The sequence below is a fragment of the Trachinotus anak genome, unplaced genomic scaffold (genome assembly GCF_046630095.1).
Source record: "Trachinotus anak isolate AG129_WGS33_773 ecotype Australia unplaced genomic scaffold, CSIRO_AGI_Tana_v1 ptg000020l, whole genome shotgun sequence".
NCBI classification, from domain to species: Eukaryota; Metazoa; Chordata; class Actinopteri; order Carangiformes; family Carangidae; genus Trachinotus; species Trachinotus anak.
In genome coordinates this window covers 28,421-48,843 of record NW_027273871.1, presented here as the reverse complement: position 1 = coordinate 48,843, position 20,423 = coordinate 28,421, and the positions used below count along the sequence as shown (strand labels likewise).

The 20,423-nt window shown below is 41.5% G+C and overlaps 1 protein-coding gene across 2 annotated transcripts in view; it reads right to left on the bottom strand.

The window, feature by feature from the left end:
* Positions 1 to 9,925: 9,925 nt before the first annotated feature.
* LOC139637554 (transcription factor COE1-A-like) overlaps positions 9,926 to 20,423 on the bottom strand; it is a 28,011-nt gene continuing 17,513 nt past the window's right edge. Inside the window, exons 6-11 of one of the 2 annotated variants that reach the window (XM_071506360.1) lie at positions 14,601 to 14,666; positions 14,331 to 14,493; positions 13,763 to 13,945; positions 12,422 to 12,619; positions 11,443 to 11,511; positions 9,926 to 10,147 (exon numbers count right to left, since the gene is read on the bottom strand). In XM_071506360.1, coding sequence (XP_071362461.1) covers positions 11,444 to 11,511; positions 12,422 to 12,619; positions 13,763 to 13,945; positions 14,331 to 14,493; positions 14,601 to 14,666 — 678 coding nt within the window. In that variant the 3' untranslated portion in view covers positions 9,926 to 10,147; position 11,443. The remainder of the gene's footprint in view (positions 10,148 to 11,442; positions 11,512 to 12,421; positions 12,620 to 13,762; positions 13,946 to 14,330; positions 14,494 to 14,600; positions 14,667 to 20,423) is intronic. The other variant, XM_071506361.1, reaches the window with a different exon arrangement.

The window sequence follows — 20,423 nt, the reverse complement described above, 5'->3', positions numbered from 1 at the left end:
AGCAGGACATTTGACTTTTACAACAGGCCTTTAACACAGCAGCTGGTCTGTGTGATTGGCTTTACTCCCAGTGGGATGGATGATATCACATTTTGTTGTCTGACACAACATGCACATATGCGCACAGCCTTCACACAAATGGCAGTGACATCATCACCATCACCATGCAAACCAGAAGTGTTGTGTTTTCTTACTTTGTGGCGACGATCAGGATGATATCATCATCGATCATCCCGGCCAATCACCACGTATTTCTGGGCATTGATAATCTCAGCTTCCCGGCAGCGAGTGATGATATCAGCAGGCAGAAAGTGATGATGTCACAGTAACCCAGATTAAAAGTGGCTGAGAGAGAGCATGCATCTGACAATTTCATTCTTCACAGATCATCAACTGGCAAATGTAAATCTAACAGAGTCCAAGGCAAGACCAGGGCAGAAGAATAGAGAGCACGGATGTTTGGTTTACAGAAGAGGACCAACAGTTAACTGACCTAGCTATTTAGATGTTGCTTCTCAGTAAAACTCACATGATTTAGATTTATAAGGTGAATTTAGTGCGATATACCGTCCACATAGTGTTGGACAGGTCACAGTAATGTGATTACTTTTTTCAGAAATGAGACGTGCAAAAGATTAGAATTTGAAAACCAACAATTACACTGCAGTGACTAATCCCAGATTCGAGAATGTTTCCCACTTGCTAACATTACAATTACCGTTGCACAAGAATAACAAAAAAAATAAATAAATATTGTATTCATTTAGTTCCAGGAGGAAGCCACATTTTGCCAACACAGTGTAGTTCTCATTTGCAGCCAGTAGCTACAGTCTGGACATTATGTGACAGGCATCTGCTGCCATAAATCAAAAGCACTATCGCTGTATTGTCATATTTTGTCCAAAAGCCCGAGGGAAACACACCATCACCTGTGAGGGAGGAGAGAAGAGGGAGGTGAAAATATGTGACAGAAGAGGAGGAGGATGGAGGGAGGAAGAGCGGAGAAAAAAAAAGCAGGCAGATGTGAATATATTCATGGGAAATGGATTACTAGACGCGGGAGAGAAAGATAATTGTTTGGAGTATTTGTTCCAAGTCCCAGCTCAATTTGAAACCCTCCACTTAAGTGAGTGGGTAGGAGTGTGTGTGAGTGTGTTTCAGTATGTGTGAGAGTGTGTGTTACAAGTGGTTTTAGAGTGGCATCAGTGAGGGGTGTCATCCCCTGTAGCCTACTTAGCTTTAGCACGCCTCATTCAAATGCACAGGCCAAATGTTGAAGACACACACACACACAGACACACGGTTAGGCTTTATTGTTCTTCAGCTCTCGACTGTTAAAGCATACAGCAACGTCACCTTTTTATCGAGCGATGACACCATTATCACTCACACATTAGCATCATGTCGGTCTACTCCACATCTTTCTCTCTGATGCCTCCTCCTCTTCCTCCGTCTCCCACTGATCCTCGCCTCTCTTTTCTCTAATCTTTTTATCTTCTGCTCTTGTTAATTCAAAGCTTCCTTCCTCCACACTTTTCCCTCATTTGCTATCTTGCTACTTTGAACCTGCAATAAATTATTTTTCTTGTTTATATGGCAAACAAATACTTTCAACCAGCAGCGGTTACACAGCAACATTATCATTCATTTGGAGTCATGTTTCTGGCCAGAATTCCAGTATTCCCTCTCTTTTGGCTCCGTTTTTGGTCTCCACCAACTCCTGAGAGAAATCATCTACTTAGCTGCTAAATGTTGCATAATGTTCACCTGCTATTTCCTAACTTTGTCTGTGTGCCATTTAGTGCAGTGAAGGTAGAGCACTGAAGGGTTTTTAGGAGCTTTTTCACTGACTGTCAGTGTGTGAGAACAGAAAACATAGCAGATTTTTCTTAGCAGGATTAATCATTTTGTAAAACCCTCAGCTGAATGTGACAAGTAATTCATTTCCTTTCTCAGCTCTTGAAAGTCCGACTGTACTGGAAATTGGCAGCTGTTGTCACAAGGAGATGAGGCTCAGTGGCAAAGAGTGGAGCTCCACAGTGAAACAAGTGCGTCTACCTGCTAATATAATAAAGTTGGGTGAGTGATTATGCGTATAGCTGCTGTATCTCAGTGTAGGTTGCACAGGTTGCATCTGCATCATCAACCAATTTCATGCACAGCCTGGCATTCAGGCCTATCCCCAAAGTCCTCCGGATGCATTTACTTTTTGGTTTGTACCCATCACTGCAGCTGGAGACCATCAGCTGCCATTCTAACCAGTTTGTCCAATATATACTGTGTGTGAGCTGAGTGGGTCACTCACAAATCACCACTCTTTTCTCCACTCTGTTGTCTTTTACCTTGCATCTCTGAATCAGGAAATTATCTTGGTGAACATAAAATCCTCCCTTAGGCTCTTATATGTATATAAAAGCTTTTTTATATCCCTAATTGACAACTGACATGAAGTTAATATTTAATGATACATTTAATTTATCACGTCGTCATTTTTCTTGACACCATTTCAGTGAAGCTGGATGCTACAGATTCACTTCTGCTGTTCCGAGACAACAAATGCAAAATGATGGTAAGATGGCGTGCTATGGTGCAGTAAATAAAACTAGTGAAGTACAGCCACAAGATCATCAGTGTGCTGCAGACATGTGTACGCAGTATGTGCTGTAAATCACTACAAAGTTTGGGACAACAGTGGGAAATATTGGAAATGTGTCTGCTGAAGGACAGACATCTTCAGATGATCAGGTCCTGAAAGTGGCCATTTGAAATGCACCCAGGGTAATCTCTCCAGGGTAATAAACCCAAACTGAACACACCTTCGATTTATTTGAGCATCTGGCAGGTGCATGTTGGTAAAATGCTCTAGAAAGCAAGAGGTGTGTGTCACAGCCTAACAAGTATAAGAGAGGCAGACAGAAAAATAAGGTAAAATCTGGATTTGGTTTTTTTTCTGTATCATCATCATCATCGAGGTGAGGAGACGATGATGTTGCAGGCCTTGGAGATCTGAGGAAGATGTTGGTGTGTTCATAATAGGTATTGTATAGCATGTTGGCCATCAACATGTGCTCATCTACAGGTGTTGGTAACATTTAAACTGGATGAAGTTTTTTTTTTTTTTGTTCACTGATGTTTTTCCTACTTTTTTAATTTAATTTTTATTTAAACAACAGTATGTTAATTGACCCTTAGACATTATAGATTCTATCAACATTGTCACTCAGTTAAATATCAGTGTATAAGGCTTCAATAAAATGCATTTACTTACACAAGCTCCACAAATAACAAAACTGCTTGCACATGTTTATGTCTCACAATGACAGCACTTTACTTTGAAAGTACATTTGGATTCCAACCATAAAAAAACACTTTCACCATCATTTGTGGGTAATAAAGCTGCTCTGTCCACTTTTCACTGTCTGAGTTACTGTAATATGAAATTAATGGTGATATTCGTGATTTTGAAACTGTTCTGTGCAGCAGAGCCAAACCTCAAAAGAAGGCTTACTGTCAGCATGTACACTCTGTGTAAATAAAGGTTTTGAATCCATCTGAGGAAGGAGGGGGGAGGGAGCAGGGGGAGAGTGGGGAGGGGTTAGGGTGTGTGTGTGTTCGTGTGTCTTCTTGATGGGGTTAAGTGCACCAGGAGTGTGATGTGGTGATGGAGGGAAGGATGAGAGGGATAAAAGAAGAGGAGAGGGGAAAAAAAGAGAGGAGAGATCCATTAGCTAATGGATGTGTTCAGTCCTGTCTCGTCAGGCTCGGTATTATCACAAAGATACACTCTCTCTTTCTCACACACACACACACACACACACCTATAGACACACACACAGGCAACAAGTCATCAAATTGCTATGTTTGTGAACTGTGCACGTGTGCAGCACAAATCGACTGCGTTCCTCAACTTATTGAAATGAGGTCTTAACTCATATCTACTCTAAAACAAAAAAAATGGATGTGTGTGTCAAAATATGTGTGGTTTTTTTTCTGTTGTTTTTTTTTAAATGTGTGTGTGTGTGTGTGTGTTTGTGTGTGTGTGTGTGTATGTGTGTGTGTGTGTGTGTGTGTGTGTGTGTGTGTGTGTGTGTGTGTGTGTGTGTGCGCCATGAGACAGAAACTAATTGGTGTCAATAAGACATCTGTGGCTCCTCTTTGATTAAGCCTGCAGGCTAGGAATAGGAAAATAACACCTCTCTCTCACACACACACACACACACACACTCACACACACACACACACACACACTGCCTGTGGTTGTGCTGATAGCTAACTCCAAGCAGGGCCCATCTGTCTCATTACAGAAACGGGTCTCACTAGAGAATTTGTATTGTTTATGAACACACACACACACACACACCCACACACACGTACACACACAATTGCGTATGACCACATCGTTGGCAGTGCTGGTAGGTTTGCTCAACATGAGAGCTGCTGGAGACAGAATCAGTTTGATGTGACAGAAGAATGGAGAAGAAACAAAAAGAAAAAAGAAAACGATTGGAATAATGAAACTAATATAACCACTGAGTGAATACCCTCCTCTGTTTGAGTTTTACAACACATTGTGTAACAGTTTGACCCAGAAGGACCCTGAGGCTGTATGGTTTTACTGGAATGGAGCTTAACATTTGAACAGCGAAGCAGTTCAGTGATGTGCAACGAGTTGCATTTCAACCATTGTATTTCACTTTTATTCATATTTAAATTCCCTATAATTTAGCTTTTTTGTTGGCATTAGCCTGCCATTGTCTTATTGTTTATACATCTGTTTTTAGTTTGTCATTCAACTTTAAAGCACTTTGTAATCTGCATGAAAGGTGATATACAAAATAAAATTTGATTGAAATGGCTCTTGACAGTTTTGTAAACCTGCAACCCTTCAGGACAAGACCGTAGGACCAAGATTAAAAAGGTTTTCATTTTACCAGCTAGTGGCACAAAAATATCTTATTACTCAGTGTTCTGAAGTAAGACATGAGGGAACATGAACAAAGTAAAAGCAGAAATGAACAAAAGCGGACACAGATACCAATAATATCCAAAGAACTGAACTGATAACTCACATCAAAGCTGATGATAGATCGTAGTAATAATAGTTGTCATTAAGGAAAAGCCTGTGCAGTTGTCCTCATTCAATCCTCACATTGCCTGGGGAGAAGTCTCTCTGTGTTTGACCTCAGGATCTGGTAGCGATTCCCTGATGGGAGCACTGTGAGGAGGCTGTGACCAGGGTGGGGTCTGTCCTTGTACTTGTTCTTGTTTCTTGGCTAGCTAATGTGGCCAGCGTTATCCACAGGTACAGGTACATGTATATTTAGGTGTTCCCTCTTTTTCACAGCTCGAGGTTGAGTTATCATGTGTCTTAGCCTCTGGAGAACTGTGTACAGTCGCTGAAGCTAAGCTGAGCTAAGCTAGTGTAACCTACTTTATTAAGTTTATGTTGAAAGGAGGCCCTGGTTTGTTTTATTTCTGTTAAATAAGCAGTCACGCTGCATATGCATAGGGCTTTTATTTTGAAGGTGAAAAAACCTGGAAGTGTTGTTGCCCTCGAGGCTGTATTGATGGTGTGGGAAAAAATATTAAAAGAAAAAGGTGAAATGTGTTCTTCTCATAATGGAGCCTCTGTATGTTTTTATTTTATAAATGATAATAAGTGCAGACGAAGTAAAGACCCTTGGTTACACTAGCTGCTATCTATAAATTGTACGGTAGGCTCTTTGTTAAACTACAATGTCCGGGTGGTGGAAGATTTGATGGCGCTAACAGCAACAAGTAATGTAAATTCTTTTCCAATATTTCGAAATAACTTATCCAACACTGATTGTTCTTGTTGTGTTGCCTGTTTTACCGCATTTACTGACGATATTTCATGTAAACTTTAAAGACACCTCTCATTTTCCAAAGCATCAGTTTTTACATAGATACACTGGCTGCAGTTCAGCACTGTACTCAAATCAGTTTGCAGAGACTTGAAACATGCTTGTGAAGAGGTAATCCACCAGTTCACTGCTTCCTTCCTCCACATGTGGTCTCAGCGCTGGATGCTGAAGTCGAGCTATCGTTGCTGTGTGAGTGTTGTCAAAAAAGACTGATCGCTCTCAGATTTTAAAGCGTGTTCAGGTGTGTGAGAAGCTCCAACAGTTAAAGCATGTGATTTTTGTTTTTACGGACGGCCACTGTACCAGATCAAGAGAAGAAAGAGAAATTGTTTGGTCTTTTAGTTTTTGTCTTTCAGGTGGTGTTTATGCGAGGGCATGAATTCAGTGCTGTTTGGTGGTAAGCGATTAGAGCACATGCACGAAAATCACTGCCCAATCACAGCTCATAAATGCTAAAGGCGTGCACTTTTTATTGAACGACTGCTCATTTGACTTTGAACCTTTTATGTCGCATTACAGACCTTTGACTTTCTTGTCTCTATCGTCACCCTCAGTATACACAGCTAATAAATACAGATAGTTAAGTCCAACATGGATTTTCGCTTTCTAAATTTTTAACATCACAGCAGAGGTTGAAGTTTGGGCAAAGAAGTGGTGAACATAGAGAACAGAGAAATTAACGTAAAGACAAAGAAACATACAAACAAATAAAAGTGGTGGAAGCTGAGGTAGAGAAACAGGAGCAGTCAGTCCAGGTGAGCCGCATATACCTGACGACTCAACCACACCCCCACCCCCCCCCCCACCTGGGCCCCTGCAGAGGAAGGCTGGAGAGATCATCTGTTTCAGTGGAGTTTATTTCATTGTATCCACATGTCCCTCACTTCTGTGTGTGTTTGTATGTGTGTGTGTGGTTCTCTGCATTACACTGGGCTTTGAGAAAGAAGAACAGACGTCTTTTCACAGAGAAGAAAGAACTTTAATTAAATATAGTGAAGAGTCAAAAAGTTATTTTACACTTCAAAATAATAATAATAAAAAAAATCAACATTATCATCTTTACAGTAGTTTCCTCTGTACTCTTCCCCTCCACACTGATACTGCTGATAATGTGTGTGTGAATGATGACCACCACTGTCAGCCTGAACGCAGACAAGCCTGTGAGAAATGTTAGAGCTGTTGTTGGACAAGTGCTTCATCATACTTCCTTAAATCAAACCCTCTATTCACTCCTTCCTGTACAAGTATTTATATATGTACTATTTAAAAAAAAAAAAAAAGAAAAGAAAAGAAAAAAGAACAACCCATCACGTTTTTCTTTTAGAGGAAAAAATGATGACACTCACACTCAGACACGCACACTCGCAGGCACTCTCACATGTAGACGCGAACAGAAGAGTGGTCTCCAGACCCATGTTTGAGATAAAATAAATAGGTGGCTCATTTTTAAAGGAAAAGTGAAGGACAGGGGCCGAAAAAAGAAAGAGGAAGGCAAACATACAGAGTATTAATAGCACAATCAAAACAAGGTGGGGGAGGGAAATGAACAGAGGACGGGAGCAGAGAGAGGACAGAAAGCCTGACTGGAGCAGGAGAAGTGGCTGCAGGAGAAAGGAGAGAGAAAGAGATTTTTTTTTCTTCTTCTGTCTCTTCCAGCCGTCATTATTCCATCTTAAAATCCATCACATGGAAGACAAACACAGATAATTATATCAACAAATTGGTAAACTCTACACCTAGATAATGCAACAAAATGATGCTAACTTTAACAATAATGATACAAACAACATTGTGACAAAAATGATAAAACATCCTCCTGCTTTTTTAAATTACAAATGAGTAAAAAAAAAAAAAAAAAAATACACCATGGCTTCTTTTTAGTTTGATTGAAATGAGCAGTGGAAGTATGGCTTCTAATAAACAGACACTATAGTACATAAAACAAATAGCATTCAAATCCTTACACATGAGAGACAAAGCAAATGAGAAGATGTGAACATATTCAAGGATTTATTTTCTGGCATTCATCATTGATAATGTCCCTGTTCTTTCATACCAATTTGTGATAACATAACTTTTACTGATAGACTTCAGTCTGAATTTGTTAGGCCACTGGTTTAAATGTCAAAGCTTTTTATTGTGTTTTGTGAGCAGCAACATCCAAGAGGCTGGAGGTCCAGATCTCCCCAGACAGTAGATACAAAATATTCCTGTTTATCAAATGGAAGGAATTTACTGTGTCAGCACATGATGCTGGTTAGGTTGTCTGTTGGGCTAAGTATCCAAATTCATTTTCAAATAGTTTCTATTTGTGGCAAATGTCATTGACCTGGATGACAAACAAACAACAAAGACATATTTGTGAACACTTCCTGTTACAGGTCTCATACAGCACTGACAGTTGTAAATAACAGCATTATTGGCGTCTGACTGAGTGACAAGAGAGCACGTGATGAGCAGCAGAGAAACTGTGGCGTAAGACTGTGTAGGTATTAACGTCTCAAATAAGGGCTTTGGCAAAAATAAACAAACATAAAGTAAATTCATTAAGACTGTAGAGCCACACACGCTGAGCTGTACGCTCAGACTGCAGGGCTGAGGGAGCAGTGACTTTCACAACAAACAATAAGGGAGGTTTTTTTTTCCACACATTGCGCATTTAAGACATGTTGCTGGCTCTGCGCTGCAAAGACTGTTCATTTTGGACACGGACATCCAGACTTCATCTCTACTTCCGAAGAAAATACGTGCAAGGGCAGATTTAAAAACAAAACAAAACGGTGTACCTCGGTGAAAAATGTAGGATTTTTAGACTCGCTTGAAGATCGAATGACTCGACAGTTCTTGCAGCGCAGCATTTAAGACACACCAGTGGCTACTTCTCTCACTCAAAGTGTTTAACTGAACCAGATCCGTGGGCAGGTAACAAAATCAATCTAATTGGCTGTCTAATCATAGTAAAAACAAATATTCAAAATCACAGCAAACCAAAAAAAAAAAAAAAAAAAGAGCGATAAATAAGAATTTATCTGTTAAGACAAAATGAGAAAACAAATCTCACAACAAAATCAAAGTCAAAATGGCAGCAGTCTTTAAGACATGTTCTCCCTCTTACAGAGGTCGCCTAGGCTATGTGCGACTTCAAAACAGATCATATGGTAACAGGGCTGATGGATGGACTCATTGGCAGGGTTGTTGGGTCAAATCTTTAACAGTGAAGCTGCTGTTGGCATCCAGTACTCACACAGCCCTACGTGGAAGAAGGATCCGCATTCATTTATGGCCTTTTTACAGTTAGCTACCATCAAACCTGTCCTGGATTAGCGCTGCAGCAAATCTAATCTCCGTTTTCAATCCTGCACAGTGGAAATAAATTTCTTTTCTCTGCACATTGTGTTCTCTGAGAGGCAGGTTTGCACTTTTTAGAAAATGTAGCAGACAGGAGCAGCAGTGCATAAAGTACATAAAGCAAGCTCAAAGTAAACACTGGGGTTTCTTCAATGGCTAAAACTGCAGCATCAGTCACAGGCGGGAAGCGTCTGAATCCTTCAAGCTGATAGACTGAGTGCAGAGGAAGAGCTCTCAGTCTGAGTGTTTGTGCTGTTGTGTGTGGATTTGGCAAGAAGAAGTGAAAGTGTGTGTGTGTGTTTGTGGTTTGGCTTGTCTGTGTCGGCTGGATTTGACCCTGTATGAATCCTGCAGCCTTTTCATCATCATTGTCATCATCATCATCATCGTCATCATTTTGACTCATTGTATTCTTCACATTATATTCCTTCATTGACGACCAAACTTCATAAATAGAAAATCCCTCATGTTGGATACAGTTAGAAGATGATTATCACACGTTAACTGTTGCACAAAAAGAAAACAAATCAACAATCACTCAAGGGAGGAAGTGGATTCTCTCCAAAATAAATACACTTCCAGTGTCCGTGGAGAGTCATGATATAGGCGTGGCCATTCTCCTATAAAAGCATCAAGGTGTACAAAGTCTAAACAATGTATTTCCTTTGCAAACATTTGTTCTCTTGCAGTTGTTTTTTTTTTTTTTTTTTTTTGTGTTAGAAAGGCCTGAGTTGGGTTTGTTCCTTCAGATGGGGACAGCTGCTTCCATCCCCGACCGGAGTCTGACTCGCACCGAAATCCTCCGCCAGGATCGGTGTGAGTGTGCTTGGTTCACCTCGCACACAGTCGCACGCACACACACACAGTCATGTACTCACACCTTTACATGGGTGGGACGATCATTCCAGGGATTGCTGTCGGGTGGGGAAAGAGAGGGAGAGGAGGGAGGGGGACAAGAGAGGAAAAAAAAAAAAAAACTTTTTAAACATAGCCAAATATTTTCATCGTCATAAAAAAAAAATTCACTCGTAAATACATCAATATGTTTTCCCATCTGTGCAGCTGTGTGACTGCAGCGACATTTAAACATCAATAGATGAATAAATCAGTAAAACCGGAGCGGGGACACGTCATCTCAGCTGGCTCTTAAGTGATGCTGCTCACACACAAACACACACTTTTACTTCAGCATGGGAACAGTTGGCGTATTTTACTGTATGTTTGTATGTGTGCCTGACAGATTGCATCATGGCGTGTGTTGTATTTAAACCCAGGGGATGGGTGTCAACATGTGAGAAGCAGAGCCCAGCCCAAAATGACACACACACTCACACACACGCACAAACAGCCAACCATAGAAAGAATGAAATTAATGGTTTTATTTGGTTTAATTTCATGGGAAGTGGAAACTGTGAGGAGAAAAGAATTCTTGTTTTAGAACCAGCTTAACAAAACTCGACAAAATGTAATGTTTCAATGGAACCTTTAATGTTTTATGTTTTTCTTTTAAGTCTCAGGTAGTCACACACACACACACACACACACACATGCACACATGCACACACACACACACACCCTGTAGGGCAGGTATACTGACAGTATAAAACTGTCAAGAGAGAGTCGAACAGCTGTCATTGTTGATCGCTCCCTAGTAAGCTGCCAGTGTGTGATCACCTAGTGTGTATGTGTGTGTGTGTGTGTGTGTGTGTGTGTCTGTAAGTGTGATGTGTTTATTTGAGCTGAGCTTTGAGGCTAAGCTTTGAGTTCCCACACTCCCGCACATACTCTCTCTCTACACACACACACACACACACACACACACACACACACACAGAAAGGCAAGCGTAAATTCACACACAGCTAAACAATGTCAGTAATGTTGAGAAATAAATTCGCTTAATGTCTTTTTTTTTTTTTTGCTTCTGTAAATATCCAACTTCCTGTCTTTTTTTCCCAGCCAATTGGAAGACAGAGAGGAGTTACCAGGCAACAGAATGGCTTGAGATAAGAAAAGGAAATGAACAAGGCGGAGGATGTGATGGTAAGATGGAGCGAACCAAGGAGAGGGAAAAAAGATAGACAAGGAAAGTCAGACATGCAGAAAAGTAAGTGAGAGATCAGAGTTAAAATATGTGAAAAATATGTAAGTTTAACTGAATTGATCGGTTTATTGAAAGTTGGGGAGTGAAGAAACAGTTGAGGAACATACTTCAGGTGAAGGCCAGGCCTTGTAGAGAGCTGGCTGTTGAGTACTTGCTAGAGTCCACAAATGTCTGATCTGGTAGAGAGGCAGAGAGACAGGGACAGAGACATGACAAGGGAAGGGTCAAAGTTCAGAGGAATAACAGGAGGGAGGGTTAAAAGTCGAGAGAAAAAACAGGAAAGAGAAGGAAAAAAAATGTTAATCCAAAAGGTGAAGCAGTATGAAAAGCAAACTTGGATAAAAAAAATGTCCTCAACAACGACCCATATTTACATTTTCTACACACGCAACTACACCACTGCAATTACTGAATAATAACCACCTTTTCCAGAACGATAGAGAAACAATAATGTGAATGTAGCAGTGATGCTCTTGTATAATGCTGGGAAAAAAGTTGAGGGGATGTTTGGATGTTCACAGTGCAACAGTGAAGGGTGCGTTCTGCGTCTCGTCCTCTATGAGCGTCAACACTGGTTTTAGCTGTCAGTGTTTCAAATTGTAACCACACATTAGTCACAAACGACAGTCATGACTCTGACTCCGGTCAGTTTTGATCCACTCATACGGGTCTTTGTGGAAGGCACTGACATGTTATATACAAGTTTTGCTGTTTTGGTTTGGGTTGCACTGGTCAGTCACATACATGAAAAGCAGGTTCATCCAACTGGATTTGTATGAAATCTTTTTCACTAAAACATCTCACGGTGTCGCTAGAGGAAAAGTCAGAGGATCACAAAGTCATTCGTGGGAACCGTGAATGCTGTTGGGATATTTCAGCTTGGACCACAGTGGTGGATGAACCTCAAACCTCAACTGTAAAACATAGTGTATAAGAACTTAAAATCTGCTCAGGTACTGTGAGAGGAGCACGGACAGGGTGTGAAACAGAACAGGAACTATAGTGGCAGATTAGTTTCACGGGGAAACCCGCCCTCCCTCCCCCTGAGTATCCTCTGACTGACTGGCTGCTGTCATGGTAAATTACCTTGGAGCCCGTTGCCGTTGGCACTGGTACAGGAGGGCGGCGGGGAGGAGGAGGGCCTGACCACCGGAGCAAAGGCGGACTTCTGCTTAACGGCCGCCGACACCATATTGGCCGGAGAGAAGGAGAAGACGCCAGAAGAGGAGGAACAGTTGGAGGGGAGGGAGGTGGAGGACGCCATAGTGGGACTGGATGGGACGACTGGAGTGATGGAGGAATAAGGAGAAAGAGAGAAGGAGAGATAAAGAGGAAAAGTGTGGATTGAGGTTGAAGGGTAAGGATACAGAGAGAGACAAATTATGGTTACTTCATGGAACACGATTCTCCAATTCATTATTTCATCAGTTACATAAGAAATTTTCCACTTTGTGCATAAACAAACTTCTAAAGAAATTAGTAGCTTGAAATTGGTCTTTTGAGAATATGCTATACGACCAAAAGCATGTTGTTTTTTTTTTTTAATTTCCCCAAGGGATTAATAAAGTATTTATCTATCTGTCTAAAGTATGTATCCACATATTATTATGCTTTTTAGTGCTTTTGGCGTTTTCGTGGTTTGGACCAAGCGCTTCAGTTCAAATGAAGGGAAATCTTAATGTTATATAATGATAATAGTATGTTGCTATGGCAATATTTTAGGGGATTTTAGGCCCTTTCCTGTTTCCTGTCCAAAGAAAATAAAGTTGATAAAGCAAAGTGTGGTGTGGAAGGACAGAGGCCCAGCATCAACCTCATCCAGCATTTGTGGGATGAGTTTAAACAAGCAGGTCGTATCACCCATCATCAGCGCTCAGTAATGTTTGTGTGTCCACATACTTTTGGCATTGTGGTATATTATAATAAGTGCGTAAGTGTATTTTATGAGAAGTGACACATGAGCTTTCCACTTAAATCTACTCTTCCCAAGAAACACATCCACGTCTGCTTCCACCTGCATCATCATCCTCATCATCATCATCATCATCATCAGTGAGAAAAACTTCAGCAAACAAACACCATCTCTCATCTCTCCATCTCTATCTATCCTCTTTCTCTCTTGCTTTCTGCTAAATGGAAAAGAGATGCAATTAACCAACAGAGAGAAAAGAGTTGTGGCTGTCAGATGAAAGGCAGCGAGGGAAGGAGGGAGGAGATGGACAGAGGACAAAATGCAGTTGGTGATTGTTTTTGAAGACACGGAGACAGAAAGCCCCATGGGGAAATCTCCACACAGCAGATCTGAGACTTTCACTTTGTGTCCACAAACATTTTGTGTGTTTGAGTATTTGTATGTGCGTGTGGGTACAGTATGTAAGTTTTCCATGTATGTATGTTTGCTGGGTGAATGTGCTCATGTATACTCACTAGCATAAGGCGAGTTGGCGGCAGAGCCGTTGAGGAAAGTGGGCGAGCCTCCCAGGTTGGTCATGCCAGCATTGTTAGCGTAGCCATTCATGGTGCTGGTGACTGAGGTGTAACTGGTCTGCTGAGGCGTGGAGCTAGGCACGTAACCGTGAGGAGACACACTGCTGCTGCTGCGCACAAAACCTGCAGAACACACGGCGGTGAGACAGAGGAGCAGCACAGTCAGAGTGATGCGAACACAGATCTTACATCCTACGAATCTGCCAAGTTTCTGGCAAGTTTACACCTCTTTACTTGACAACATGTTCATATTAATGTATTTTCTGTAACAGGGATGCACTTTTGGTTGTAACACAAGGGATTTGTTATATTAAGTCTGTTTGTGAGTGTTTCACTGGGTAGCCTCTGCAAATTATACGTGTAATAATGTCACTGCAAATATGTCACAACCCTGGCTTGGAGCACCCTGTGTAATATACAGTACACTCGAGTCTTGGAACAATGTGTATTTGATGACAAACTCATTGCTGTTAAGATTAATCCACACTATGTTGACAAACCGTCTCACCCTGATTGGCCTGTGCAGGTTCAGAGACGTTGACGGACAGCTGCCCGGTGAAAGAGTTGACCCCCATCATGCCGGTGTGGGTGGAGCCAGAGAGCTGGGTGTGTCCTCGTGGAACGCTGTAGAGAGCTTCCGCGATGTCCGCCGCGCGCTTCAGGATGATCTCCTGCAGGAGCAGAGAGAAAAAAATAATAATTACCTTAAAAAAAAAAAGAGAGAGCTGGAGTAATGCTTTCACACCATCCTCTCTCCATGTGGATTTCCGCTCCTTACCTGGTTATTATGGGGCAAACCATAGAGGGCTTCCACCAGGTCGGCCGCTCTCTTCAGAATAACCTCCTGAGAGAGGCAGAAAAGACATTTGCATTAGTTTGTGCGCAGAAAACACTTGCAGCTTTCTTGTAAAAAAAAAAAAAATCTAAATTATAATCCATGAATAAATTAGAGGAAGCTTTTAGATGCACACAGATATGCACATGGAGGCACATTGCAAAGAATGACAGATAAAAGTTATTTTAAAAAAAATGCAATCTCTCCTTCCAGTCTTTCATCCCCCTCAACACACCATCAACCAACATCCATTTCACCCATCTATTCATGATAAACAAATTGCTCTTCACTCCGTTTAAAGGCAAATAATCTGCTGTCAAGTCAAGTGCTTTTATGCGTCTAAATGACATCTTGAAGTGACAGGTATTTAAAATATACTCTAAAGTAAATCTAAAGTGCTCTGTAGGCTCCTCTGCTGCACATTGCTCCTCACGTCAGACCACATTGATCCCATGTGAGCAGTTCCGGTCCAGACAACCTGTCAAACAGCAACATTTCCATTTGGTTTTATATATTGTGTATTATTTTTAGCCAAAAAAGTGATGTAAAGGTGAATAAGTTAGAAATGGGTTTGGCCCACAGTTCTCTCATTTTCACCCCTCATGACTGAAGATGTTATTAATTTCTCTTCCTCCTCAGTTTCTTCATCTTTCTATTCTCCACGCTGCTTTCCTAATCCATTTTCACCTTCCTCTCCACCACTCCCTTGCTCCCGCTTCGCCTCCATTCTTCTTATTTTCCCCGCCCACTAACATCTCTACAATTCTGTCCTCTTTTTTTTTCAGTCTCTTTATTGTCTCTCCTCTCTTCCTCACCCGCCCACTCTCTCGCTCTCTCCCTCTTTCACTCGCCTCCCACCCCAGGGTCTAAGGTGTCTTGTTTAACAGTTAATGTGTTGTCGTTTCCACAGCGTGAGGCCGCCCGGCGACAGAGAGAAAATTACTCTGTGCTTCACAGTATTAACCTGCACACACACACACACACACACACACACACACACACACACATACACTTATGGTTGGCTGCATGTGTGCTCTCCTTTGAGTTTGTGCCTGGTGGAACATATTGCCTCTCTATCAGTGTGTGTATGTGTGTGTGTGTACACGTGTGTATGTGAATGTGTGTGTGTGTGTGTGTGTGTGTGTGTGTGTGGATATGTGAGGTCACAGAGCCAGTCAGCAGTTTTAGTGTGCCTGTCCATGATGCTAAATTCAATCTTTTACACATTATTACAGCCATGCTGGCTCTCTGTTAACCTCTCATTATTAGACTGGTGAGCTGAGCAGCTCACACACCCAAACACACACAGACACACACACACACACACACTAACACTCACTCACAGAAACCTGATCCTGAATGTTCGAGCAGTTCCAGTAAGGCAGTAGCTGATAAACGGGAAGGAAAGATGATCCTCTGGTAGCATCATCATTATCAGCTCTGCAGGCTTCTTACACTACATCACTCACAGCCTCGGATCGATGCACCTTCAATACTTTGCCTGTTTACGTCTTTCATATTTGGACACACGGCTACTCACATCGCCTTATTAATCTCTCTCAGGTTGCATCTGTAAATAAGAAAGCATTGTTCGTCAGATTACCTCCTGCTTAATACAAATGAATAACGCTCCCGGCTGCATTGTGTTGATATGAATGAGACTAAAAGTGTTGCTGTGGACCGTGTTTCAAAACTGATTACAAAGTCTAAAATAATCCGGCTTTGACATCCTGAGGGCTTGAACTTGTGTCAATGGGACAGCCTGCAGCGACAGCCAAAATACATCAGATTGTGGCGCCAGAATTAAAGCTGTTTTCATGTTTGTTTGTTTTTTTGTGAAATTGAGGAGTAAATACATCTGTCAGGAGTTCAAACTCTTGAGCTGAGTTTATGCCATGATACTGCAAAAAGGCTTTGTTTGTTTCCTTGATTTGATGATTTGAGTGTCAAAAGATGTCTGTGTGTAGGTTTAAACAGGGATAAATTGGGTTGAAAAGTGAAGCTGTTTCACACACAGTTGTAACTGATGTTTCAACAGTGTTTTAAGGATATAATATAATATTTCAATGTCATGAGAAGCTGTTTAAACAACAGTTGTATAAAACTCAGGCCCCATTTACACTCATCATTTAAAGTGTCTCGTATCTGGATCAGTCGGGGGTGTCCACAACCTAACACAAGACAAGCGTTTTATGGTCCTCAGGGTCTCACACACAGATCATGGTTGAACTGATCTGGAATCAGATTAAAGCTGCAATAGACTGTACGTGCTGCAATTGCTGGCGCCACTTTTTTCTTGTTTCTTTCATGAGACAGAAAACAATTACTAATTTCTATATAACTTCAGCTGCTGTTATCACAGGGCGTAGAAGAGACAGATCTGGTAGAGGATATTTCCACTGACTGACGTAGCTCCAGTTTGGAGGTGCTCTGGCTAGAATCCGTCTCAAACCACCCCCGCCCCCTGTTGTCTTGAATGCTTCTTGGATGCATTTATACTTAGTTCTGCTGAGATCAGACAGCAATATGATCTACCAAGGATGCAAGTGTAGATGTACTGGATGTCTAAAATACTTGAACTGTTCAACCACATTTTTATCCAGGGGGAAAACTTTATTCTTGACCTTGGAAAAGATTTCACAGAATACTCCAGGTCGACCTACTAGATTTTTTCCAGAACTTTTACCTACATGTCAAAGTCTTCATCGTGAAGTTTCCTTCATGAGTAAGTTTAGTGGACTTTGAGACAAAATCATCTTATTTTGTCAAATTTAGTCCAGTTTTTAACCCCGGGTGTCTAGATGCTTTTGACATGTCCATCAATCAGCCGCTTTCTGGGTTTACAGTAGATAATGATGAATTATGACAGTAGTGTGATGGAAACGGACTCTGAAGTGTTTCTTTTTTAATCACAGATTCCTGCCATTTTTATTTGATTTTTCTAATTGCTCCAATAAAACCTGATTTTAAAGCTTTCATCCCTAATATCTGCCTTGATTCATGTGATTGTCCTACATCGTCTTTATCTGTTGTCAAATATTTATGGAATATATGCCTGACAAGTGCTTGTCTGACATTTCATTGTGATGCCTTGTCAGTCTTTAAAAATAAGTCCTTCATTGAGTTTATTTATCCTCAAGTTGCTTTTTAATATTTAGTATCATCTATTCTTGTCTGTTCCAGTAACAGTCAGACAGAGAACGAGGGGATGAGTGAAAGAAATGACAGATCTGTTGGCAGAGAGAAAGAATAACAGGAGGTGTCTAGGTGCTTTTACTGTCTGAGTTATGACCATCCCTAATGTGATAACCATACATTGCACACACACACACACACACATACACACACACACTAACACACACATGCTTCATGCATTAGTACCAGGAAACGCTGAGCCGGGTATCTTCTGTGGGGTCAGACATGTGTGTAACGTGCGTGTGCCGGGCCGGCGCAGACATGACACACACATGACTTATTCCTCCCTAATGCTGGTACATTAGCCGCTTGATCCGCTTCTAATGTCCCATTAGGGATGCCATACATGCAGGGTCACACCTCGCACAGAGATGATGTCATACTTTACATGTGGGCTCAGAGGGATGTGGGGCACAATCACTCACGCGTATATAAAAGTATTGATGCACACACACATACAGAGACACACACATCATTTGCGGAACATCTCTTCCTAATACATCGGGAGACGGTGTTAAGCTGTGTGGTTTCAGATTTTATCTCTCCTCACCGGTGATGCGTCTGCATTGAGCATGGAGAGAGTTTGATAGCTTCATGCCTGTGCCTTCATGCGTCACTGGTATTACTCACGCTGGTGATGCTGATGACATGACCTCAGTGCGATGCATGACATCAAAATGAGTCGCATAGCGATGTCAGCTGAGTGACTCACACAGGAAGTCACCAGTCTAACAGGGGTGGCTGGCTGGTGGTTGAACTAAAAACACAGTTGCAAAAATGTATTAAGTTTTCAAAAAGTAATGTAAAACTTAAGAGGACCTCTACTGTCTTTTACCGCTGTTTTTTTTTTTCTTTCACCATTTTCCGCTGCAGTAAAGAGGACACTACAAGCCAGGAGAGCCGATTGATTTCTCTGTGCATCCACAGAGGCATCTCTGCTCCGTTTGAGTTACAGGCAGACTGAACCTCAGCATAAAAACAGCTTTAAGGCAAAATTTTGTTCTTGATTATTAAAACACTGTCAGATTCCTGAAGGTACTGAAGATTTACTCCAGATTCAAAAGTCATGATTCTTCAGTTCCGAGCAAACATTCATTCTTATCACTTATGACTGTACTGAGAAGCTCCAGGTGTGTAACTGGGACATGAAACAGCTGGACTCCTGAGTCCACCCAGGCTATGATAAAAAAAAAAGCAAAACAAAAAAGAAAAAAAAGACGCATTGGAAAAGTCCCTGATTCTCCACAACTAAAGCACAGAAGTTTCACCATGTAACTTCAGAGTTCCCCAGTGGTTTTAAACAGGACAATGACAACAGTCATCACCGTGCATATGACTTTATAAACTAACTGTATGTGCACATATGGATGGATGCTAAAGAGATCACTGTGACCCAAACTGGCAGCTGAGTATTAGTGTGTGTGCGTGTGTGTGTGGCCAGCAAAATCCCCTGAATGTTCACTGAACAATTATAGAATCGGCTGTCCACTGGTAATCCTCTCATACACTCCACTGCCCCGTCTGTCAGTGTGTCTGTCTGCCGTCTTTATAGTGCTGGCAACAAACTCTTATAACTTCAATAAAAGGGCTGATCGATACTCGTGACAAGCAGGCAAGTGTGTGTGTGTGTGTGTGTGGCGTCATCCAAAACACCCACCCATACAATACACACACACACACACACACCTCCTCACATGAGACAAACACAAGAAGAATATTTTTCACATGCATCCAGAATCCAAACACACACAGATAAGACAAATACACATACCATCTCTCTTTCTCTTTTCTCTCTTCTCTTTGTCTGTCTTTCTCTCTCTTTCTCTCTCTCTCTCTCTCTCTCTCTCTCTCTCTCTCTCACACACACACACACACACACACACACACACACAAACACTGACTCCTGGTGGGCAGCAGTAATAAAGTCTAAAGGTTCGATTAACCACTAGGCTGCACAATGATGAATTACCCAGTAATGCACACACACACACACACACACACACACACACAGAACAGATACAAATGTGTAAGAGGAACCTTGTTCAAATGAGAGAGCTTCAGTGGTCTGACACAGCAGCAAAAGGAAGATACAGCAGTCACGTCTAACTCAGGGTCATGTCCTCTTATAAACTGTCATCTTTCTTTTTTTGGGGGGTGGGGCGGTGGGGCAGGGTACTGTTGGGCACAAAGAAATACAAGGCATGGTAAAGGTGGTAGGAGCACTGGAAGAGAGGGGGTAATAGTGACTGTCTTGTAGTTTCTCAGGTGATCTGGGTTCCTGATTTTATAGATCTTGATGGTGTCACGAAGGAAAAGCTGTGGAAGTTACCCCCTGTTCGGCTCTGATTAACCTCTCTGCTGTCCTTTGGATCTGATACCAGATAAATGAATCCAGCTTCTCTGGTTGCTTTTGCAGCAGCTTGATAGTTCACATCGTATCTTTGCCTGAAAATATCTAGCGTGACATCATATTGCTTATAATAAGCTTGACTGCTTATCCTTTGGAGGGAGAAAAATAAATTACCAAATAAAACAGGCCCAGAAAAGTGCTTTATAGTGGATAAGGGTCAA